Raw genomic sequence first — 26,140 nt, 5'->3', positions numbered from 1 at the left:
GGGGGGGGGGGGGGGATGAGTATTTTTTAAATGTGAGGAGGACACGCCCCCTTCACATATATTTGTTGCGATGCCTATGCCGGGATGACACAAAGTGCCCAAATGTAGGAAGTATGATGTCAGTTGGGAATTATATATTGACTATGGCAATCAGTTGAGGACACTTCAGCTGTTCGTTTTCTATATGCAGCGGGTTGTGAAAAGGTGGTGCCTATCTGCCGTCACTGAAGGAGATGCAGAGTACATCCTGGACAGATTGCCAGCCATCACAGAATCAACACAAGATAGACAACCATAGATGCCAACACTCACAGTTTAGGCTCTCCAATTAGCCTGACGTGCATTTTTTGGGGGGGACTGTGAGAGGAAACTGGAGTACACCCCCCCACCCCAAAAAAAAAAAAAACTCCAAAAGTGAATCATTTGTACACATGAATCCATTAAGTTTTACTAAAATCCATTCAGTGGTTCAAGAGATATTTTATAAATTCTCTCTGGTGTGATTTAGATGTTTGCATGTGAGCGAGAGCTGTGTAAATAAGTCAAGGCCGTGACGAGGATTCAAAAATGTTGAGACCCAGGAGTCAATGTTATCCTAATCTTGTTTACGGGGCAGCTGTGGCTGAGTGGTTAGAGTAGTCATCCTCCAGTCGGAGAGTTGGGGGTTCGATTCCACCAGCAGTCACATGTTGAAGTGTCCCTGGGCAAGACACTGAACCCCTCATTGCTTCCAATGTGTGTCCAATCGGTGTATGAATGTGATCAAGCACTGATTAGTCTACAAATTCAGATTAGCTTTGTATACTGTAGATCTAGTAGAGTGTTGTGTGAATGGGTAACAGAGACACAGATCGTGTTGTAAAGCACTTTGAGTATCTTAATAAGATAGAAAGGTGCTATATAAGTACAGTCCATTTACTATTTGTTAAAATTACGTCTTTCTTTTGTGTCCCACTATCAAGGCGATGATTTACAACAAAATCCTACGTCTTTCCACCTCCAACATGTCGATGGGGGAGATGACGCTGGGCCAAATCAACAACCTGGTTGCCATAGAGACCAACCAACTGATGTGGTTCCTCTTCCTGTGTCCCAACCTTTGGGCCATGCCTGTTCAGGTACACAAAACTACAGCTTTCAACAACAAGGGGCTCAAATGGCATGAATCCACTTCAGGGATGTTTGCTTCATGTTTCAGATTGTGATGGGAGTGATTCTGCTCTACTACTTGTTGGGTTGGAGCGCCTTGGTCGGAGCCTCGGTTATTGTTCTGTTGGCTCCAGTTCAGTACCGCATAGCTACAAAACTGGCAGACACACAGAAAAGTTCACTAGTAAGCAACTGAATCTGTTGTGATTTTGTCTGCTTTTATTAAATCTCTTCATTAAATACACAAGTTGATAACAACAGTGATCTAAACTACAGTCTGTATTTTACTTCATCATCTTGTTTTTTTAGGAACACTCCACAGATCGGCTGAAAAAGACCACAGAGATCCTAAAAGGTATAAAGCTGCTGAAGCTTTACGCCTGGGAGGATATTTTCTGTGACAACGTGGAGCAAACCAGAGGCAAAGAGCTCACCAGCCTCAGGACGTTCGCGTTTTACACTTCCATGTCCAGTAAGAACAAAATCAACACGCTGTGATGTTTTTTTGTTCCTTTCAAAAATGTTAAGTAGCTTTCATCACATGCAGGCATTCTGTTAGGAACAAAGATATTTAGATTAATTTATTTAGGACAATGTTCTGCATGTGCCTAAATGACCTTTTTCTTTTTTTTGGAGTGAAACCAGATCTCTTGAAGTGAGCTTATGTGGATAAGGTATAAACAGTTAATATCTTACTTGTCATGATAACATTTTGAACAACCTCACTTTGGAGAAATAAGTTGAATTTGGACCAGAATGATGAACTAACTGCTAGTCCGAAAACGACCAAGTGTATTGCTGCCATCTTGAAATAGCGCCCAATTTGTAAAAAAAAAAATATATATATATATGTATATATATATATTTTAAATTATATATATACATGGAGAGAGAGAGAGAGGCATAGAAATGTATGCAAATGCTGTTTTATAAACTTGTAAACCATTCACTTTCTCAATACACCATGATTAATTGTGAACTTTGTGGTTATTAAGCACAAATATTGGCTGTAGCACTTCTGGTGCAGCCTGTTGCACTTCCTGCAGGAATATCACATTTCTTCTAAAATAACTGTGTAATGCACAACTCATGGCGTGTAAAGGTTTATCAAAGTAATAAGATGTTCAGTAAATTCATACAACGGTTTGTCGAATACGAGTTTATGTATATTTACATAAAACTCACATTTGAGATGTATTTACTTCTAAATCTGCGTAGAAACATTACACCACACCAACCAAAACAGTAACTACATGGCAGCGTAGCGTACGCTATGCCTCCAATGAGGTGCCAAAAATGACACATAAAGATTAGTGTTTCCCCTACCGTTATTCAAGAAGGTCGCCCCGCCCACCAAATCCTCCACCCGCCCCATGAAGCTCCGCCACTTCCGAATGAGGAGTGGAGAGTGTAGCAGCTCAGCTCAGACTCCAAACCGCACGCAATACAAATGTAGCGCTCTGCTACCCCACCCTGCACCTCGTCAACAACTGCTAACTAACCCCTGCCCCCATCAACAACTTATGGGACTAATGTAGCACTATGACAACTAACCCCACCCCGTCAAAAACTTCCGGCACTAACATAGCACTATGCTAACTAACCCCTGCTCCCATCAACAACTTTCGGCACTAACATAGCACTATGCTAACTAACCCCTGCTCCCATCAACAACTTTCGGCACTAACATAGCACTATGCTAACTAACCCCTGCTCTCATCAACAACTTTCGGCACTAACTTAGCACTATGCTAACTAACCCCTGCTCTCACCAACAACTTCCGGCACTAACGTAGCACTATGCTAACTAACCCCTGCTCTCACCAACAACTTTCGGCACTAACGTAGCACTATGCTAACTAACCCCTGCTCTCACCAACAACTTTCGGCACTAACGTAGCGCTATGCTAACTAACCCCTGCTCTCACCAACAACTTCCGGCACTAACGTAGCGCTACGCTAACTAACCCCTGCTCTCACCAACAACTTCCGGCACTAACGTAGCGCTATGCTAACTAACCCCTGCTCCCATCAACAACTTTCGGCACTAACGTAGCACTATGCTAACTAACCCCTGCTCCATCAACAACTTCCGGCACTAACGTAGCACTATGCTAACTAACCCCTGCTCCCATCAACAACTTTCGGCACTAACGTAGGACTATGCTAACTAACCCCTGCTCCCATCAACAACTTTCGGCACTAACGTAGTACTATGCTAACTAACCCCTGCTCCCATCAACAACTTCCGGCACTAACGTAGCGCTATGCTAACTAACCCCTGCTCTCACCAACAACTTCCGGCACTAACGTAGCGCTATGCTAACTAACCCCTGCTCCATCAACAACTTCCGGCACTAACGTAGCACTATGCTAACTAACCCCTGCTCCCATCAACAACTTCCGGCACTAACGTAGCACTATGCTAACCAGTCAACCTATGAATGAGCAGTTTTGTCTACTACTGCTTTAGTGAAAACTAAGAAGTATATGTACTGTGAGAGATCCACTGATTACTGTTCCAACAAATCTCCAAGTTGTCATTTTTTTTGTCTTTTGTTTAAATATGAAGTAAAAACACAATATTCATCATGTACGTCATAGGACTGAACTTTTTACATGTGCTTCACTTCTTCACTCTTTTATTCACATAAAAAAATGTCAGTGTTCACCAACAGATGTAAAATACAAAACAGTCTGCAGGATTTTCTATCTGATACGGTTTGTTGATCTTGAGGTATTTCTAAATGTTTTATTGTTATACGTTTTATGTTCCTACTCCTTTTCAAACAGATAAAAGGCTGTCAAGTGTTTTTTACTTACATGTTTTTATTTATTTTTTCATCTTTCATGTACAATTTTACTTTTGTACAGCTATATTTGTACATTTATTGTTTTTTATTATTTAATATTTTTGTTGTAAGGTAGCTTTAACCTAAAAATAGCTATAAAATATTAGCTATGTTAGTTTATATGGAGCACTCCGGTAAAGTGTTTTTATTTTCTACTCTTTGTGCAGTTTTCATGAACGCTGCTATTCCCATCGCTGCTGTTCTTGTGGTAAGCCCTCCTTTTATTACCTTAACTTTTATTTCTACAAAAAGTGTGCATTTTTTTAGTTTCTGTATTAGACAAGTTCAGTGTGGTTTATTGTAAAAAGATATATATATATTAGATTTGCAAGTCACTGCATTTAGTTTTTATTTTCATTTGACACAACATCCCAACATTTTCATGAATTGACTTATAAATTACGACTATTATCAGGAATTTCTGAACACGCTGCAGCAGAGATAACGTGTAAAATAATTTCTTCTAGACGTTTGTGACGTATCACGTCATCTACGAAACCAGTCCCAAACCCTCTGAAGCCTTTGCAGCATTGGCGCTGTTCCACATCCTGGTCACGCCACTCTTTCTACTTTCCACCGTCGTCAGATTTGCTGTGAAGGCGCTCGTCAGGTGAGTCAATGTAACTGCGATATTTTGTGGAAGTCACTTGTAGAAGTGACTAAACAAGGAGAACAAACTGGAGATGTTTCCAGTGGTGAATCTAATTAAAGGAAAGCTGACGGCAGGGAAGAGAAACTCTAAACTCCTGAGAGATTGCTGGTATTGGTGATGGTATGGTCGGCTTAACGCTCACACGTCTCACGGAGTCGTGTTTGTTTGTTGCTGCAGCGTCCAGAAGCTCGGCGAGTTTCTCCAGAGTGATGAAATCGGAGAAGACAGCTGGCGAAATGGAGACATATCTGTTTCCTTGGATTCAGGCAAAAAACATTTTGGGGCGGTGAGTTTTGTCATAATTAAGTGCTTTAAAAACTGCTGCTCAGATGCGTAGAAATATCAGACATTGGGAACAACTTTTGTGAGGGAGTTTTGTTCTTCGCCTGAGTCACAGGCTCTTGCTCGTGTTGCAAGAATTTTCATACATTTTCAGAACTTATGCAAAACAAATTTAGTCCCTTTTCAGTTTACTTTCCACAGCTCAGAAAGTGGAAGGAACGTGAGACAACTGTGAGAGGGTTTGCAACATATTTGCAACAATACTGTAGATCATAACATCTTGTGTCATAAGCTCTCAGAAACTAGTTTCTCAGATCACACCATTGGTTGGTTCTCTAACTATCGTTCAGATCGGAGGCAATGTGTTCAATATAATGGTATTTCCTCCAGTTATTTAGCAGTTAACAATGGTGTTCCACAAGGCTCAGTCTTAGGACGCACCCTCTTTACAATCTACATAGACAACGCAAATCAGAGTATCCCTGATGCATCCCTACACTTCTACGCTGATGATATAAATGTTTGCTGTTGAGCTAAAACAGTTGCTAAGGCTTTCCAGCTTATGAAATCCACCTTTGACATCATCAAGTCAGATTTGTTCTGTCTCAAACTTGTCCTAAATGCCGATAAAACCAAAGTGATGCTTTTTGCAAACAGGAAGCCGGTCCCAGCAGTTCTCCCTCTGATTTTATCCTTTAATTGTGTCCTTATTGAGTTTGTCGATTCCTACAAATATTTGGGTATCTTGGTCAACATCTCTCTTTGAAGCTTCACGTGGAAAATTTGGTAAAAAACGGAAAGTTAAATTGGGTTTCTTTTTCAGAAATAGATCCTGTCTAACTCTGAATGTTAGGAAATGCCTTGTAACTGTGACTTTCCTTCCCTCCATTGACTACGGTGACATTATTTATATGAACGCCCATACAAGAACCCTGCAGATGTTGGATGGTGTCTATCACGGCGCATTAAGATTCATAACTGGCTGTAACTACCGTACCCACCACTGGTTAACTGGACATCCTTAACTTCACTCAGACTCTCCCACTAGTACATTTTCATCTTTAAATCACTTCTTGGTCTGCTGCCTTCATGCATGTCCTCCTACATGTCTCTGCGTGAGTGCAGCTACAGCGTGCGCTCTCAGGACATTATTACCTGCAGTGTTTCCTCAGTGAGGACTGAACTAGGCAAAAGGGCCTTCTCCTACTCTGCTCCTGTTTCCTGGAGTATCTTACAAAAAGATCTGAAGCTCTCAACCTTGACCTCTTTAAGTTGCTTTAAACATTTGTTAAGTTCCTGGCAAAAACCAATGCAGACATGTTCCTGTTTTTAGTTTTCTACACCACCTCGTAACCTAGCTGTTTGGTTTTATTTATTTATTTTTTTGGCTACGTTTTTTTTCCTCCTTTTAATTATCATTCTGTTTTCAATTGTAAAAAAAAACCCTTTAATTTGTATGAATCATTTATGATTGTCTATTGTTGTCATTGTCACTGGTGTCATCACTTTGTTAAAATATAGGTCTCTCTCGTAAATGAGTCCTCATGCCTCAATGGGATTAATCTGTTTAAATAAATGTTGAATGAATGAAAAAACACGAGAAAACTTATTTTGATGGATAGCAGACAAAAAAGCAAACAAATGCAATCAAATTCAGACATACTTGAGACTAAATAAATTGCATGAAAACAATGTGCACATCACTCCAAGAACGTAGCGTACATGTTACAATTTACTGTAGGTGTGTAAATTCATAAATACAGTATGTGCCTAAGTACCAATTATGTTTGATTCCAAGTGAAAAATTCTGCATTTTCTTACAGTATGGTGTCTCTGACTGTCACAGCCCACTGGGGTACAGAGTTTAGTTTTAGCACAATAAACAACACTCCAATCAGTAAAAAAAAAAAGAACCATTCTAAAGGAATCATTAACTGTCTTGCTGTATTTGAGTCAAAATTATCCTCAAAGGCAGAGACATGAGCAACATATGATCAGCGGGCCAAAAGTAGCCCTTAGACATCATTATTAGACCTGAAAGCAGCTTTTAGATAAAGGGTTGTAAGCTCAATCATCCAGGTAGATAACAACAAAAAAGGTTAAATCGTGTCATCTGGACCAGTTTCTTTAAGTGAGAAACTTTTCGTCCCCCATCCAGAGGACTTCCTCAGTCTACAGCCTGCCAACCAGATCTGTCCAATAGGTAGCCTTTACTGCTGTGTTTCAAGCCAACCTCCTGTTGTAATCTCAGAAGTAGACTTTTAACATGTGACACACCCATCCAAAACAATCATCATGTACAAAAATCAAATGTTTAAGGCCAGGTGGCCAACTCACAGAAACAGTCTGAGGACAACCAAGGCCAGAGTGGTTAAGAAAAAGGGTCACATATTAAAGACCTACTTTTGAGATTCCAACAAGAGGTTGGCTTGAAACACAGCAGTAAAGGCTACCTATGGGACAGATCTGATTGGCAGGCCGTAGACTGAGGAAGTCCTCTGGATGGGAGATAAAACGCTTCTCACTTAAAGAAACTGGTCCAGATGACACAACTTAACCTTTTTTGTTGTAGCTTTTATATAAGTTGATGAAATCCTGCATTTTATCTATAAATGCTAAGGAAGTCAGAATTAAACATCTTGGTAAAATCAATCGAAAACATTTGGATTAAGACAGGCTAAAACATTTTTAAGGCATGTTTCAATAACTGGACTGAATTTTAAAGACTCCTAAAAGCAAATATACTACTTTTTTTTTTTTTTGCATACTTAAGCTAACAAATATATTGTCACAGCAACCAGTTTACATAAAGCATCTTTTATGCTGCTAAAGAGTTTTGGGTAGACACATTTTTATCATTCATACCAACTCTAAAACAGAACATGCTATGATTCAAAGCCTGGAAAAAAAGTCTTCCAAACTATCTGTTTTAAAGAAAATGTATTTTCCAATTCACTACTGCGACAGCTGAGTGGTGAGCACTGTTGTCTCACAACAAGAAGGTCATGGGTTCAATCCCCAGTTTGGACCAGGGGTCTTTCTGTGTGGAGCTTGTATGTTCGCCCACTGTCTGCATGGGTTGTCTCCGGGTACTCCAGGTTTCTCCCACAGTTCAAAAACCTGCATGCTAGGCTGCTTTCAGACCCTCCTTGCTAAAGAGTTCTGTGGTCTCTTAAATAAAGGTTAATAATAACAACAATAACTATGCAGCACTTTAATTGTTTTAAATATCTCAATTAATCCCTCTGGAAATCCAATGTTGCCCACCCCTGCTCCAAGGCCTCTGAGGCCTCAAGAGTCATTTTGACCCAAGGACAGCAGGAGGGCTCAACATGCTCATCTTTTGATTTGATCCCTTGAAAATAAAACAACTGGTAAAAGTAATGTTGAAGTGTTATATCCTATGAAACTGCTTTGATTAATAACTCAGCTGAAATGAATATGGATTCATGCCATAGTTTTAGATTAATGCTTCAAATTATAACCAAATTAGAAGCATTAGTCTAAAGATTTCAATGAACAAAGTACAGAAAATGAAGGTGAAGCAATAAAACTCACATGTAGTGACTTCATGACTAAATCTCGAGGGTGAACTTTGTTGCACAAACTGTACACAATGTATCACTCACTTTATGTGAGTGACTTCACATGAAGTACAAAGAATGCCAAGTTTAACGCGCTAATAACAATGAAAACACGTTTATTACTATATGTTATCTTGAAATCTCTTTTTTTTTCTCCCCTGACTCCTTTGTCCTTTTGATATTTCTCTAAAGACCAAAGCTATCAACAGGAAGCAGCCGATACGCTACCAGATGGACAGCTACGAGCAGCCGAGCAGGCGGTCGACGAGGCCCACGGAGACGGAGGACGCGGCCGTAAAGGTCAGAGTCAAAGTTCATAAGTTGTGAAAGGGTTAGAAAAAAATGACGGAATAACAAGCTGTACAAGAGGAACAGCTCCAAAGCTGTAGGGTTGTGCAAGGGCACAAACTTATCCAATAAAAAAAAAAAAAACTGAGAATAAAGGAGATAAGTGTGATTTTGATGTTTTGTTTAAAGGACATTGAAACACAGATATTAAAGACATCAAATCTGTATAAAACTATAATTTTATTAGGTTTTTTTTTTTTTGTTCAGCAACGATGAACTCAGCTGCCCAAGCTGTTACATTTACACGCCTCTCTGTAACTGGACATTAAATATTTCAGCTTTAGAATGGGTTACCGTTGTGATAGAAATGACTGGGGGATATTTCAAGGTCAAGGTGTCTTTATTGTCATTCACATCACATGTGGTACATGAAGTGGAACAAAATTATGTACACAGGGTCCCAGTTACATCCAACAACAATACAAACTGTAAAGAAAAAACAGTAATAAGATCTAAGATATGAACTAAGAAATATGCTAAACTAAGAATACACTAAGCGCTAATAGTACAAAACAATATGACAAACAACAGCAACATGTGGTCCATGAGGTGGAACAAAATTGTGTACTCAAGGTCCCAGTTACACCCAAAAATAGCAGAAATATAAAGTATATATATGAAATATAAAGTATGACAGGAAGATTTGAGCTGATATACCATCATCTAGAACAGAGGGCCAAATTAAGATATTTAAAGCAGTCCCAAGTGCTGCCTATTGGAAAGTAACTTTTGCAAGACTTTTGCAATCTGGAAGACTTTTCAGGCTCTTTTGTTGTTGTAGCATAGTTAGCATGCTTGATGAAAATATGTCTCCCCAATACTCTTAGGAATATGAGACATACTTTCTGTAAACTGGCTCTTGCAACAATTTATAACAATATGTTAGCACACAAAAGTTTTAATAAAAGTTACACGTTTGCTTTTTGTGGCGACTTTAAGGTTCAGTCTAGTTTATAAAAACACAGCAACTTACAAAGTAAAAAAAAAAAAGTTTTCTAAAACAATGGTTTTTGATGAATTTGTCCAAGGTCCAATTTAAACTTCATAAAGTTTCATTGATACAATGCAGATTTGCAGTGTTCCTGCATAGAGTTATTTATGATTCCAGATGGAGTAATTACGCACATGACAGTGCTCCTTGAACTGTAACACCAAGAGAAGAACTTTATTAGTGCACCACCCTTTTCATGTAGAACATCACATCACCATATAACACTGATTGGTCAGAACATACACACACTCTGAGAGCACATCAATATTGTATCTTAGCATTCAACTTAATTAAAAGTTATTTTCTTTTCAATTAAGAATATTGGTGGCCAGATGGACCTTGCCCATAAGCACTTTTGGCCCTTGGGCCATATATTGCTCACTTTCAATCTAGAATAACTGGTTAAGTGTTAAGTTGACCCAAATCATTTGGTTACAACATATGTATAAGTGACTTGTAAAATTATTCAACTGAAAGAGCTGATTTAGCTGTTTCTTTCCGATACCATGAGTGTATACAGCATGACATGTTCTTTATTGGTGTATCCTTGTGTTTATGTGTACGCATGGACTCCCTGTTCTGTCAGGAAGTGTAGAATTCACACGAGAATTTGTTGCCCCTTGAAGGGGCTTGTGAAAGTGTTCAGATTTTTCTCAGCCCCTCTGCAAAGGCTCCTCTTCCTGTCTCATCCCTGTGGAGTGACACCACTGTCCAGACGGCTGTACACTTATTCATGTTGAATATATCTAAAAAAGTTAAATCTGGTCCTGTGGACATAAAAAAAAAAAATGTAGAAACGTTTCGTGTTTCATTTGAAAGACTTTTTCAGTCTGAGGTGCTGTATTCAGCTCAGTCTTATAAATAGCACCTTCTCAGAGTGGATCAACCAGTTTGCTGCTGACAACCAAAACCAGCTGATCACATGCTCAAGGACCATCAGCCTAATGATGGATCATTAGCACCCTGATGGCTGTTTACTATTCACAGAGGGCTGAGTGATATTAGCAATAACAGCATTGTAAGAGGGAGACAGTTGAACACGGAGGCCTCCACCCCTGTTTAACGATGGACAATTTCTTTTCACAAAGATGGCCTCCTTTACTCCTCTCTCAAACCATCGTTCCTCTCTGTCCAGGATGTGAACATCTTCATCCTTGAAAGAGTGACCGCTGGCCTGGAGATGAGTGCAGACTGCAGAGTTCTGGCCTGATGATGTTGATCTTCTGTGCTGGTCCATCCTTTTGGCCAGTGGCTGTTTAGTTTCCCCGATGTAAGACTGATCACAGCCCTCCTGACACTGAACAGCATACACAATATTACTCTGTTTGTGCCGGGGGACTGGATCTTTGGGATGAACCAGTCTTTGCCGTAATATATTTTGGAGTTTAAAAGCCACTGGGACGTTGTGTTTAGAAAATAAACATCTCAATTTCTCTGATACTCCCGCAACATATGGAATGACCACTGGTCTGGGTTCCTCCTTTTCACTTGATGGTTGGCTGGAGTCCTGTTTGGGTTTTTTCTCTGCTTTCAGGAAGGCCCAGGAGGGCTGTGATCAGTCTTACATCGGGGAAACTAAACAGCCACTGGCCAAAAGGATGGCCCAGCACAGAAGATCAACATCATCAGGCCAGGACTCTGCGGTCTACACTCATCTCCAGTCCCTCGGTCACTCTTTCAGGGATGAAGATGTTCACATCCTAGATAGAGAGGAACGATGGTTTGAGAGAGGAGTAAAGGAGGCCATCTTTGTGAAAATAAACCGTCCATCATTAAACAGGGGTGGAGGCCTCCGTGTTCAACTGTCCCCCTCTTACAATGCTGTGATTGCTAGTATCACTCAGCCTCCTGTGAGTAGTAAACAGCCATCAGTGTGCTAATGATCCATTGTTAGGCTGATGGTCCTTCTTGACCATGTGAGCAGCTGGTTTTGGCTGTCAGCAGCAAAACTTGTTGATCCACTCTGAGAAGGTGCTATTTAAGAGACTGAGCTGAATACAGCACCTCAGACTGAAGAAGTCTTTCGGATGAAGGACGAAACGTTTCTACTTTTTTTTTTTTTGAATGTGCAGAGGACCAGATTTAACTTTTTTTTTAGATTTTTCTACCTGGATTATTGAACATGCATCAGGACATGTTGAATATACCATTGTGTTCCCACAATAAACAACATGTATTGAATTTTCAGAGTAAAGTTGGAGCAGCTCATTGCATTTAGTTTAACAAGACATCACTTTAGATCTGCTGATACAATGATTTATTCTGATATATTGTGTAAACTGAGTTTAGCACACATCAAACTGGTAGAATAATTTTCTTTTTGGATCTGAGTTTTAAGTGAACCGTTCTTTAAACTATTGACACAAGGTTATGGGCTTCTCAAGTTAGCAGATAAACAGTGCTGAGTTATCATGGTTTATGATTCCCCTTGCAGAGTGAAAATGTGGAACTGGATATAGCCTCCGTTTGTCCATCCATTTGTGAATGTTGTGAGCATAATAAATTGAAAAATAAGCGACGGGCCAACTTCATTTTTTGTGTGTGGCTGCATTTGGTTGTAAGAAAAGTTCCTTTTAAAAATTGGGGTGTGTTGAGGTTTTGAGTAAATTGTGGCCTTGGTGGAGGAGGAGGAAGAACTTGGAGGAACTTGTTTTTTGAGAATTTGAAGTAGGAATTGTTACACTGGCCTCGTACCTAGGCTACGACTGTGGTTGTGACAAGGTCTTGGAAACAATTTAGTACAAATGTGATACATTTGACAGTAGCATTATGCTAATGCGGCTTTTAAAACATCCTTGTTGCCTGTCACTCAGGGTTGAGTAGTACAGCAACTTTGAGTGTGGGAGCAGAGTCCAATACGGCGATGAAAGACCCTGCCACAATGTGGACAGGAGCCTGCATTGACTCCAGTTGAGGTCAGGTTGGCTTTTTTGCTGGCTCGACGCTGGCTTCTTTCTCACAACTTATTTTCTGTGTTCCACAGTAACAATTGCCTCAATGGTGTGGTGCCATCAGGTCATTTGGTCTTTCTCCACAGTTTCCCAGGTGGAAAGGGGAATGTTGCATGATGACCAATGCACACCATCTTTGTATCTAAGTTTTGGACAACCTTCTCCTCTCTTGCCATGTTTCAGCTCTCAATAAAAGAGAGCTTTCGGCAATCAGGCATCATCCATTCGAGTGACATGGCTGGTCCACGTTAGCTGACTCTGAGTAAGTAATGCTTCTACTCTAAGAATATTACCATGCTTTCAGACTTCAGAGTTGGGTACTTAGTTTTTCTAGTTGACCTTGAGGAGCTGGTGAATGTAGGACATCTATGCTTGTAAATGTGTCACTGGTACAGTATGTACATTTCAGCTGAGTAGAGTAGGTATGATAGCACAACAGCTTTGTAGACCTTACATTTGTTTGTATGTGAAAGCTAGTGCATTTCCATACTTGGTTCTGGAGTTTCCCAAATGCAGATAAAGAAGCTCTGATTCACTTTTCTATTTTGTTGTCTAAGCTGTTGTCATTCAAGAGGGTACAGTCAAGGAACGTGAAGTGCTTTACAGTGTAGAGCAGGTTACCACTCAATTGAATGCTAGTGTCAACTGGTACAATTCTGGGAGCGGCTTGGAGCATCATTACCATTTTGGAGACATTGATTGTTAGGCCAAGGCTATTGGGTACAGTGTTGAATGAGCTGAGAATGCACTGGAGTTCTGCTTTGGAGTGTGATACCAGAGCTGGATTGTCAGTGTACAGAAGCTCTGTGGTGCATATGGTCTTTGTTTTAGTATGAAAATTCATATGTCTGATGATGAAAAGGTTGCCATCAGATTGAGCTTTGAAGTAAATGCCCTCACTTAATTGCAACAGTTCCAGGACAGTCAAGAGATACAGGGAGAACAAGAATGGGGCAAATACGCTACCCTGCTTCACTCCTTGGTTCACAGTAAACTTTTCTGAGAATGATAAGCTAGATGCAACTTGCACCATCATGCCAATGTGGAACTTCTCAGATTAGTGACTTCAAGGCGACAGCTGTACTTTTTCAGGAGTAACCAGAGACTGTGTCTATTCACTGTGTCAAATGCATTGTCAATGAATAAAATATAGATGGGCATGTTCTGTTCTATAGTTCCCTCTTGTAACTGTCTGATGGCGAAGATCATGATCTTGCACTACAGAAACCACTCTGGGATTCTGGAATGATGGTGTTTAGGAAAGATTTCATATGATGCAGGATGATCTTTCTGAGCACTTTTCGAGCGATGGACAAATGGGGGATGCCTCGGTAGTTTCCACAGAACTAATTGCTCCTTTTCTTCTTAAAGACTAAGGATGCTACAGTAGTCACAAAGTCTTGTGTGATCTTTGTCTCATTTCATACTGCTGCCAGCACTTCAAATAGGGCTGTGAGGATGTCCTCACTGCCTTTTTGGTAGACATCTGCAGGTATGCCATCAATACCAGGGGCTTTGTACGCAGCTAGACCCATCACAGCAATTTGTACTTCTTTGAGTGCGACTGCATCATCAGCACTGTGTACAGCAAGGCATTGTTGATTTCAGTCTAGTATTGTCTCTTCAGAAACACTTCAAAACCCTTAGTAAACACTGTTCCTGACTCATCTGTACAAGATTGACTAGTCAATCTAGTACAGACTCATCAGCAACAATGTTGACTAAGCAGGGTTTTGAAGTGTTTCTTTCAATGTTGCAGTCGCTCTGTCAGGATGGTGGTATTATCAGCTGCTAGGATAAGATTGGATGAGGTATCTTGATGCCCTTACACTATCATCAAGACTCGATAGAAGGCTCTAGTATTGTGAAAATTGGTTAGGTCTGCATTTCATCAGTTTTTCTGTCCCACCAGGTGTCTTCCATCTGTCTTAGTTCATGCTTCAAAGGCTTTTGATCTTGGCAAGGTAATCTCTGACTTGAGGACATTTAGGTTTCTGCAGATGACAAATATATATTATTTTCTGTTAGATGAGTGTTGTTCTGGTGTTTTCACAGTCATCAAACCAATCTGCATTCTTTCGCTTCGGGTAACCTAGTCTTTTTGGCTTGGTCAGACAGGCAGTTCTTGAAGCAGTTTCATTTGGTCTCCTCATCAGTGCCATCTGTGGGTATATAGGCCAAGCGGAAAGCAGTAGAGAGGTTTGTGCATACTTGATCGTCCTTCAGTATTTGGAAATCAAGATTATTTTGTGGCTTCAGTGCCAGTCTCCTTGGGCAATGAGTTGATGCTTTCAGCTTACATTTCACCATGTAGTGATCTGTGCTGAATTCTGGGCCTGACATGGCTCTAGTGACACCAACATCTTTCACTTTCTTCTGGCTGATAAGAACATAGTCCAGAAGGTGCAAGTGGCCAGAAGAGGATGTTTTCAAGTGCAGAAATGGTGATCAGGTATAGCAAAGAAGATGTTGGTTATTACTAGTGAGTGGGCATTGCACAGTTGTAGTAGATAGTCTCCATTTATTTTGAAGGTTCCTTTTCCAAAGTTTCTGAAGATGTCAGGTTAGGGCACCTGGTAATTTCTGACTTTGGCATTGACGTCTCCATGGGTAACGATGGTGTCATCACTTGGGATGAACTGAATGGTGGCATTCAGAAAGTCATAAAAGGTGCCTGTCAGCTTGTGGGCTAACAAAAGTAGGTGCATACACACCCAGCATAGTCAGGTAGGTGGTGCTAAATATCATGAATCACAAGGTCATCAGTCAGTCGTAAAATAATTTTGGGAGGGTTAGGAGGCCTATGGAGATAGAAAATCTAGTGCCAGAAGTTCCTTTATTGGCTGCCCCCAAGGGGTTCCCCACCGAAAGAGGGTGTAGGTTTTCTCTCTCCAATGTCAAAAAGTCGAATTTCCAACTGTGCTGTAATATCAACATTGTAGGCATCTCATTCTTTGCAGAGTAGGGCAGTTCATCTTTGTGGTTGATCTGGATTTGAGGCTAGAAGAGAGCTCACATTCCAGCTTGCAAGACTGAGCTTTAAAGACTTTCTGTTGCACCCACTAAGGTGGAAACCCACTGGGTGTGGGATGTGCGACAGGTAGTTGTAGAGCAATTCTTTTTTACCTCACCTTTTCTAGAGGTGTCCTTGGGCATTCCTGAATAGGGCTGCCTGGTTGCCCAGGAAGGGCCTTGGATCCCTGTTGCTCTGGGTAGATCCACGATTGCTACTCTTGGGCTGCACACATGCAAGATATTGCTACCAGCTCCAGGGTGTCACACCTTTGGCACTGCAAGGAGACTCATTGCTATGCGACTTGGGTGGGAAGTTGCCATTAGGCATGCAGAGAAGGTTTTAGGTGGAGGACACATTGTGCAGGTACTTTCCCCATCCTCTGGGTCAGAAACTGAAAGTTCATGCGGCAGGAGGAGGTCCCAACGGAGTGGTCAGTGCCCTGACTGGATGTTGACAGATAGTTTTTAAACCTTTAGCATGCAAAGATGCCTTGCAATAACATTGTTTAGGTGCATAAGCAACAGTTATCTAGAAATAAATTAATGTTAACAAATAGAACTTGTTCAACAAAATGTTAAGCTTTAAATTATCTGTAATTTAAAAAAGCGAGTGAAGGAATAGCAGCAGTTTTCATACAAGTTACAAGGTTTAATCATTTGTTTATCATTAGACAGTCAAACCCTGTGTTTACTAATTGTCATACTTCACTCCTGATTTTACATCTCTGTTCTCCACTTCCGTTCTGTTTTCCTCCCTCGCTCTCATTTAGACATCTTTCTGCTTTGAACATTTCCATTTTTTCCCACAGTAGCCAATAAACAAATATGTGCTATCCAACTTATCTATTAATCTTAATTCTAGATAATCAGTTTTATTTGAAGCCCAGTTATTTTGTAATGAGGAGGAAAATGAGGAGGTATACTATATTATTCTCTAAACCTCAACATTTAAAGTGTATTGGAAACTTGTGTTTAATATGTGTTAAGGAAGAAATAAAAGATTTTCCTTTTTCCTTTTGGGGATCAGTGACGTGTGGAGAGGGTAACTGTTGGGGGAAACGCTTCAGGGGACTGTCAGATAAAATAAACATAAAATAAACAAATAAAAGCAACAGATAGGAGGAATGTAAACTGTTAAGCAGGAAGAAGGGATGCAGACCAGTGATTAGATGCAGACTTATTTGCTGCTGTTCACTTGTTTTCTCAACACTTATTGTGTTTGACAAGTTATAATTCTGTATCCATTTGTACAAATTAAAACTGGAGTTATTTTAATAACTCAGGTTAAAAGTTGAGCTGCTTTGGCCAAATAAATGGGTCAAAACATTTGACCCAGAGTAGTAGTAGATGGCGAGTGTGGTTTCCTAAAATAACATTAGTTCATGCTAGCTAGCTAATGGTAATAATATTATTTAGCACCAGGTAACGCCACTTAGCGCCAGCTAGCTAGCCCCATCCTAAATTGTAATCTAAGACTGTGTTTTCAACCTTTTTTGAGGCGTGGCACATTTTTCCATAAAAACAAACAAACAACAAAAAAAACTTGTGGCACACTACCAATCAAAAAGGTTACAAAATGGCTAATCATAGGTGAAAACGCACATATAATGACAATAAAAAATTCAGAATTTACTAAGAGAGAAACCTGGGACTGTTTGCATGAACACAAAGGTGATATCCTGGTAAGAAAAACGGCACACATTAGGCACAGCTCTCAGTCTCTTTCTGTACGTATTAAGTTTTTAGAGTAGTCATGCTTTTAAGTTCAGCTCACATAATGTTGTGGAAAATGGCAGAAATATTAAAATAGCTGTATTTGCAAGAATATGAAACTCTTTAGCAGCAGTCAACTAAAAATTATCCAAAAGTAGATCAGCTGTAAACCAACGTCTTGTCTCAGTTCAGGTGGTTCCTCCCGCTCCTACAAAGTCATGTCCTTGTCTTGTCTTGTCTTGTCCAACAAGACTACAGCTGTGCAGGTCCCTAGCTAAGAACTTTGTCCTGGATCCAGTTCACCACCATCTTCTTTTATACCATTTCAAACCCGCCAACATTTCTATCCACAAACATCAGTGATGGGCAACACCCCCCCCCCCCCCCCCCCGGGGGGCCATGCCCCCCAATAATTATTTTTAAAATCTACTCAAAACTATGCATATTCCAGTCGTTTGATCTGCCATCCATACATTTTCTTCAGCTTATCCGGGGTTGGGTTGTGGGTGTAGCAGCCTAAGTAGGGAAGCCCAGACTTCCCTCTACCCAGCCACTTGGGCCAGCTCCTCCAGGGGAATCCCAAACTGTTCCCAGGCCAGCTGAGAAACATAGTCCCTCTAGCGTGTCCTGGGTCTTCCTCTGGGTCTCCTCCCAGTGGGACGTGCCCGGAACACCTCACCAGGGAGGCGTTCAGGAGGCATCCTAACCAGATGCCCAAGCCACCTCAACTGACTCCTCTCGATGTGGAGAAGCAGCGGCTCTACTCTGAGTTCTTCCCAGATGACCGAGCTGCTCACCCTATCTCTAAGGGAGAGCCCAGACGCCCTGCAGAGAAAACTCATTTCGACCGCTTGTATCCGAGATCTCGTTCTTTCGGTCACAACCCAAAGCTCATGACCATAGATGAGGGTAGGAACGTAGATCGACCAATAAATTGAGAGCTTTGCCTTTTGACTCAGCTCTCTCTTCATGACGACAGACGGGTACAGCGCCTGCTTCACTGCCGACGCTGCACCTATCGGCCTATCGATCTCACGGTTAATTTTTCCCTCATTCGTGAACAAGACCCCAAGATACTTAAACTCCTCCACTTGGGGTAGGACCTCCTCCCGACCCAGAGAGGGCACTCTACCCTTTTCCGCCAGCTCAAGACCATGGCCTCGGATTTGGAGGAACTGATCCTCATCCTGGCCGCGTCACACTCAGCTGCAAACCGCTCCAGCAAAAGCTGTAGATCACGACCTGATGAAGCCAATAGGACCACATAATCTGCAAAAAACAGAGAAGCAATCCTAAGGCCACCTAAACGGATCCCCTCAACACCTTGGCTGTGCCTAGAAATTCTGTCCATAAAAGTTATGAACCCATTTGATGTGCGTTTTACTAAATTCCTTGGGTTGGACAAAAAACATAAAATTGGTATTATATATATATTTTTGAAAGCTGTAACAATGAACACTAACTAGCAGGGCTTAATTTGAGCCAGATACTGCTGGAACAAGATCCGGTAACTCTTATTTTGACAGGGTGTTTTTCCAGCAACTGTTTGCTTGGATCTGGTAATTCCAACCTCTGCCCCTAAAAATCCAAAGTCATTGTGAATTTTAATTAAAAATATATATATATAATTAAACAGCACAACTACTGTAAATTGCTAATCAGTTTGACAGTTTAAGTGGGTTATTAATAAAATTTTGACTTTTAAAAATACAACAAGCGAAATGTCTGATGTGTATTATTCACATTACAGTAGTCCCTCATTTATGGCGGGGGATCCTTTTCCTGAAGCCTGAAGCCTGAAGCCTCAAGCCTCGCGATAAGTGAAAAACCGCAAAGTAGTAGTTTATATATATATATATATATATATATATATATATATAGTAGTTCCTCGCTACTTCACGGTTTGTTTTTCGTGATCTCGCTCTATCATGGTTTTTTAAAATAATTTTTATTTAAAATGAAATATTTAAAATTATTTAGCACCTGCTGCACCTTTATGCAGCCCACAGCTGCAGGAGATTGGAGCAGGAGTGAGCGAGTGGTATGGGGGCAAATTCTGAGCAAACCAGACAATCGTATATGGGCAGGAGCTCACAGGCAGCGGCCATGAACAGACTGAGGAAGTTCACATGTGAGTGGTGAGTCAGACAACAACGCGCAGGACTGAATTCAGTGGATAAGTGTCGGGCTCTGAGCTGGGAAGTGAGGGGAGGGGGGGCTTGCTTTCAGAAGGCACACACACACACACACACACAGTCGATTTCACACCCAAGTTGAGAGCTGTTGTTGTTCTCTAAAATAGTTATTGAATCAAGTGTTGGGTAATCATATATGTTTAACAGCCCGTTAACATACACCAAAATGCAGGAAATGACAGCTACTTCATTCAAAATTTTCTGGGGGAGGGACCCCCAGACTCCCCACCAGTGTGTCGCACTTTAGTTATTTAAATTGACCAATGTTTGTTCTTTTTTTGTTGCCGATAACTCGTTTTTTCAGCAAGCTCATTTTGCAATAGATTGTGGTATCGGAAAAATCCCAACTGTGTCTGACAGCTGAGAAGTGTCATATGTATGTCAAATGCAGGACATTTGGAGGTCCTGCCCCTCCCTATCCAGGACTGTCCCAACTAAATCGGGACAGTTTGCAGTTATGTCTTACCTACTGCCACCTACTAGTAATGAATAGTGTTAAATTTACTTGGCCAACATTTTGCAGACACAGATGCTCAATGCCAAATCCTTTGCAGTGACTAATTTGTTTTTACCAATTAAGTGAAATCAGACAATTTCCCATGGTACACTATAAAAATCACTGATCTAATAACCTAATCTAATAAGATTTTAGGTTGCATTCTTTAACGAAACCTATTAGTAGCTCTAATTTAAAAAACGAGTAGTTATACTGCAATTTTCTGGTTTAAAAAATAAAAACTTAGACACAGTTGGCTGTGACAAACTAACAACCCAACCAGAGATAATAATTTTAGTCAGAATAACTAGAAAAAAAACAAACATCACAATTTGTTATGGGTTTTTTCATATAGTGAGACCAGTTCACTGCAATTAGCTCACCGGATACCTCAAACTCTGGTCCGGGGCTAAAATGGGTCATTTGCTCTTCTCTTTGGGGGTCAGTGCACAAGGAAACAGCATGTATGCAGGTTGCCTGTTGCTAAAACAGTGTGAGGAATCTGCTGTGAAGGAAAAAAATAATTTACAACACTGGCTGTACAGTTCTCATTTGATTTAGTCTCTTTTTGCTTCTGTTCAGGTGAGCAATGGATCCTTCACCTGGGGAAACAACCTGCTGACGCTGTCAGACATCAATATGCGCATCCCCACAGGTAGAGACATATTTTTGGATAATTTTATATAACTGAAGCCATTCTATCAGAAAGTAGGAAAACAAGCTAGTAAAAGTACCAACAGATCCACAGAACTTGATGCAAATGTAGTCAGACACTTTTGTTAGGTAGCAATACACAATAGTTTTTACCTTTATTTTAAAAAAGAAACAAACAAAAGATCACTGAAGTAAATTGAAACAGATACAATTATATGAAAAATAATTAATTAAAATCAACCCATAAAATTGAGTCATTGCCTTTAAATGTTAGCACCATAATTGGTTAAAAATAATTAATAAAACTGGCCTTTGCAAAACTGGATAGTACTATACTCCTAAAAATGACTGAAAATAATTTAACCACAGGGACTTGTGTCCTGTAATCAGCATCACACGTGTCCCCAGTCTTTTTATCAGTCAGTCTACTAAAAAAGGTGTCAGGTAGTCACAGGACTGTTTGGTATCATGGTGTGTAAAACAATGAACAAGGACAGCCAAGGACAGAGTTCTCACAGGAGCTTAGAAATGATATTGAGCAGCTTAATAATGGTAAAGGCTTTAAAACCATCTGCAACAGCTGGATGTTCCACAGCTGCACAGATTATTCGGAAGTTTAAAGTCCACAAGACTGAAGACACCCAGGGGGCGGCTGTGGCTGAGTGTTTAGAGCAGTCGTCCTCCATTGCAAGAGCTGGGGGTTCAACTCCACCAGCAGTCAAATGCCAAAGTGACCCTGGCCAAGACAGTGAACCCCTCATTGCCTCTGATGTGTGTCCCATCAATGTATGAATGTGATAAAGCTCTGATTATTCTTTGTACAGATATAGTAGAGTGTTGTATGAATGGTTAAATGAGGCACAGATTGTGTTGTAAAGAGCTTTGAGTATCAATAAGATAGAAAAGCGTTATATAAGTACAGTCCATGTACCCTCCCTGGAGGAAAACTGATGACAAATAGAATAAACTGATCATATGAGGGGTAATCAAAAAGCCCACAACTTCCAAAGAGATCAGAGATGAACTCCAAGGTCAAGGTACCTTTTTGTCAGATGACATCATTCATCATTGTTTGGGCCAAAAGGGACTTGATGGAAGACAAAGGAGGACATCAAGTCAGACAAAATAGAGGCTGGAATTTTTGGCAACAAGTCACATCAGCTTGATGTTCACAGACAGACCCAAAACTACAATTGAACATGGAGGCTCGGTTTTGTTCAAGTTCAAATCAATTTTATTGTCATTCTCATCACATGTGGTACATGAGGTGGAACAAAATTATGTACGCAGGGTCCCAGTTACACTCAACAATAGCAAAAATATAAATTGTAAAAGGAGTCTAATGTACACTAAGATATATGCTAAATGAACACCAAACGGTATGCTAAAAGATCTAAGAAATACTGACAAGAATGTTGTTTTAAGATTCGAGCACGACTTCAGACAACAAGAATGGTTAAAAGATTTATTGATAAACAGCTGCTGGTGGAGGTCAGAGTCCAGTGGCAGGGCCAATTTGCAGAGATAGGATGGCTAGTGAACTGAATATTTCTGTGAGTGGCAAGATGAACAGAATGACAGTCACTAACCTTCTCAGCTAGGCAAGGTGGGGGCCAGCTGAATGAGTTGGGAATGATGATGTCACCATCAATGGGTGAAATGCAGCATCAGAGGAGAGAGCGCGATCCAAGGGGTATTCCAAAAACAAGGTCCAGAAGCACAGACAGTCTTACACATGGAGTCAGAGATCCGGGTCCAAATCCATATTATAATCCTTGAAATGTGGTTGTTTAGCCTGAAGAGTAGTCTGTAACGAGGTCAGAAAAGCAAATCCAGAGCAGACAGGGAGCAGGCAATTTGGGGTATCCAAAAGAAGACATGAGGTCAAAACATGAAGATCAAACAGGACTGAACAGAACACTGGACATTTACTACCACTGAGGGTTTGATAATCTGGCAGGGTACTTGAATGAATGGAAATCTTAAATAGTGCAGGGAACAGGTGTATGACATGAGCGCTGATTAGGCTGAAGGTGCAGAGTGGGCGTGGCTGAATGGCAGATACAGAAACATGACATATATGCTAAACACTAATAATGTAAAACAATATGTTGTAACAACAGCAGCCTGAACATGGCTCTGTGGTGAGCAGCATGAGTAAGTCAGCAGCATGAGATCAGCAGTATGGATAATCAGCAGCACAGATAAGTTACACATCACCAATACATTACAATGATTATCCTGGTTAGGGATCCATGAGTCTAACATCTTCAGGGTAGAAGCTGTTCCTCAGTCTAGTGGTTCTACACTTAATGCTCCTCAACCTTCTGCCTGAGGTGAGCTGGGCAACAAGTGTGTGTGCTGGGTGAGTGGGGTTCTTCATGATGCAGGTGGCCTACTTCCTGCATGGAGGGTTAGGGTTCTGTACCTCCTTTGCTGCATCTGACACACAACATCTAGATTCTGTGCAGGGTTACAAAGGAATCCCAAGACTGTCAAGGCAATCTGGAGCAAAATGTGTTACCCAGTGTTAGAAAACCTGGTCTGAGTCAACCAACAGGCTATCCTCCAACAGGAAAACGACCAAAAACACCCAAGAATGATTCAGAACCAAGCACTGGACTGTTATGAAGTGGCCTTCTGAGACCTGATGTAAATGATGTTGAACATCTGGAGAAGGAACCCTTCAAACCTGTGACATCTGGAGCAGTTTGCTTATAAGAAGTGGATCTAAACACATGTGGACAGGTGCAGAAGTCAGAGATACACAAATCACTTGATTGCCTCAAAACGTTGTGTATGAAATATTAGGAGTAGCATGTTTTTTTTTCTCAAGTTTAGTTTTATAACTTTATTTTGGAAAAAAAAAAATCTGTTGAACCAAAGTTCAAAAGCAATGACTGATTTTTATTTTGCTGGCTTTTGGTAAATTAATTATTATTGCCAGTTTTAATTTATTTTAGTGAACTTTGTGGGTTTTTCTTTATAAAAGGGTACAGAATAATCTCACCACATCTATAGCAAGTACTTGACAATACAAAAACTGCTCATTTAAGTAAATACTGGTAAGTAAGTGCTATGTGTTGTCATCATTGTATATTCCCATACAATGGCAACATTTGTACTCTGCATTTAAATTTTATTCATTTTAGAAAGAAAAGCTTTGCAGAGAGTGGTGAAGGCTGCACAGAAGTCTGTTGGAGTCAGCCTTCCCACCATCACAGACATCTATACATACAGATGTAGGAAGAGGGCCACCTGCATCATGAAGGACCACACTCACCCAGCACACACAATTTTTGCCCCGCTCCCCTTAGGAAGGAGGCTAAGAAGCATTAAATGTAGAACCACCATGCTGAGGAACAGCTTCTACCATGAGGCTGTTACACTCATGAAGCTCTAACCAGAATAACCACTGAAAAATCACATCATTCTGCTGATTTATTTCATGCTGCTGTGTTCATTCGAACTCATCTGCTCACACAAACTCATGTTCGTGCTGCTGTTAGGCGTATTGTTTTTGTACTACTAGTGCTTAGCGTATTTTTAGTTTAACGTTTTTCTTAGTTCTTTTGTTAGATCTTATTACTGTTTATTTTTTACATTTTATACTTTTGTTGTATGTAACTGGGACCATGTGTACACAATTTTGTTCCACCACATGTGGTGCATATGATAAATAAAGAAACTTCAACTTTGACTTTTTAGCCCATCACACATGAGATACACCCAGGTGGAGCAGTGGGCAGCTATGTAAGCTGCCCGAGGAGCAATTAGGGATTGGGTGTCTTGCTCAGAGACACCACGACATGTGGAAAGGGTTGGGGATTGAACCTGGGACTTTCAGGTCGCAGGTCGGCTTCCCTGCCTCTACCCCATCTCGACCCCAAAAGCTAATGAGCTAAATATTTGAGTGGTATATTAGCTGAGAAACATGCTCAGCACACAAGTGCTAACAGATCTCGTGAGATCCCGCAATATCAAAAGATTGTGCATAACATCAATGCTAGGCCTGTTATTTCTATTATTCTAGAATTTTTTATGAGCAGATCCTCTGGTTTCTTTTTAAGCTCTCTCAACAAGTGGAAGGTGAATCTTTCTTTAAATCAGTGCAAACCCTTTGACACTGCTGTTACTGCAGTCATGCCGTGTGCTTATCACTGAAATACCAAGTGTTTTAAAACCAAGGGGAGTTGAAGAGGCGTTCGAGAGATGCAATGTGTTGCATGTACAGAAGTGGTAGTGGGATCTTACTCAAAGCTTCTCTGAGTTTGTCAAGTTGAAGTTAGTTCACAAAGCATGTAAACTTTTTCAGGCGTGATGGCCGGCATGAAGCACATGCTGCAGATGTTTAAATTTAGAGAAGGCGTGAATGATGTCATTGGAGGTGTAGTGTTTCAAGAATTATTTTGTTTGCAATAAGACTAAACCATGAGTCCACTTTTATGTTCCAACTTTTCTCTTGTAACGTTTGCATTGGTCCAGTTTTGCTACTGTTTTAGGGTTCGAAAGGATTATTTGTACCCTTCAAAGTGGGGTTATCTGGAAAGGTTATAAACAGTTAGTATCTTAACTGTAGTAGATAACTATTTTTAAAAACCTCAGTTTGGAGAAAGTTTAGTTATGACAGAACAGACTCGCCATTTTGTCGTCAATCTGGTGGGATTTTAACTCTTTTTCCAAACTGACGTTGTTCAAAAAGCTATCTAAAACAGGTAAGATGTTGACTTTAAAAAATATTTTCACAGAAAATCATTTTTAAAATATCAACAAAAAATATTTTTTTTTTTTTTTTTTTTTAAATATTAAAGTATTAAACGTGTAATCATTAATTTGTTTAGTTTCTGAAATTCTAGAGATGTTTGGTTTTTGGGTCTTTTGCAAGTTCAACATTTAATGTGATTATAAGTGAAAATGCGTATTTTATGTTATTATTATTATTTATTTTTACAATTTTTTGTCTCTAACTAGTCTCAGCCTGATGCTTCTCAGTGACCTTTAGTGTAACTCAGAAAAACAACAGAGGAAGGAAATTTTCTCTTAGTTTACAAACTTAAGTTTAAAGTTGAACTATTGAGAATAAAGTAAAATGACAAAAATATATTAATTCAAAAACACAAAGTTTGTTTTCTCAGTCATCCAGGTATATAACAACAAAAAAGGTTGAATCATGTCATCTGGACTTCGTTTTTTTGTTATAAAGAAACGTTTCGCCCCTCATCCAAGAGGCTTCGTCAGTCTGAGGCCTAGCCATCTGG

General features: G+C 40.3%; 2 protein-coding genes across 2 annotated transcripts in view; both read left to right on the top strand.

Annotated features, from left to right (window-relative positions):
- The window catches only part of LOC119428524 (ATP-binding cassette sub-family C member 9), a 50,935-nt gene extending 30,020 nt beyond the window's left edge, over window positions 1-20,915 (top strand). Inside the window, exons 6-13 of the mRNA XM_037696205.1 lie at window positions 963-1,118; window positions 1,199-1,333; window positions 1,459-1,621; window positions 4,169-4,209; window positions 4,469-4,611; window positions 4,831-4,939; window positions 8,712-8,819; window positions 20,811-20,915. Coding sequence (XP_037552133.1) covers window positions 963-1,118; window positions 1,199-1,333; window positions 1,459-1,621; window positions 4,169-4,209; window positions 4,469-4,611; window positions 4,831-4,939; window positions 8,712-8,819; window positions 20,811-20,915 — 960 coding nt within the window. The remainder of the gene's footprint in view (window positions 1-962; window positions 1,119-1,198; window positions 1,334-1,458; window positions 1,622-4,168; window positions 4,210-4,468; window positions 4,612-4,830; window positions 4,940-8,711; window positions 8,820-20,810) is intronic.
- Window positions 20,916-21,901: 986 nt separating this feature from the next.
- Window positions 21,902-26,140, top strand: part of LOC119428523 (ATP-binding cassette sub-family C member 9) — a 58,957-nt gene continuing 54,718 nt past the window's right edge. The window contains exon 1 of the mRNA XM_037696204.1: window positions 21,902-21,919. Coding sequence (XP_037552132.1) covers window positions 21,902-21,919 — 18 coding nt within the window. The remainder of the gene's footprint in view (window positions 21,920-26,140) is intronic.

Source organism: Nematolebias whitei, chromosome 22 (assembly GCF_014905685.2).
Source record: "Nematolebias whitei isolate Nwh7 chromosome 22, NemWhi1, whole genome shotgun sequence".
In the NCBI taxonomy this organism is placed as follows: Eukaryota; Metazoa; Chordata; class Actinopteri; order Cyprinodontiformes; family Rivulidae; genus Nematolebias; species Nematolebias whitei.
Note: the sequence above shows the minus strand (reverse complement) of the source record. Positions and strands in the feature narration are given on the sequence as shown.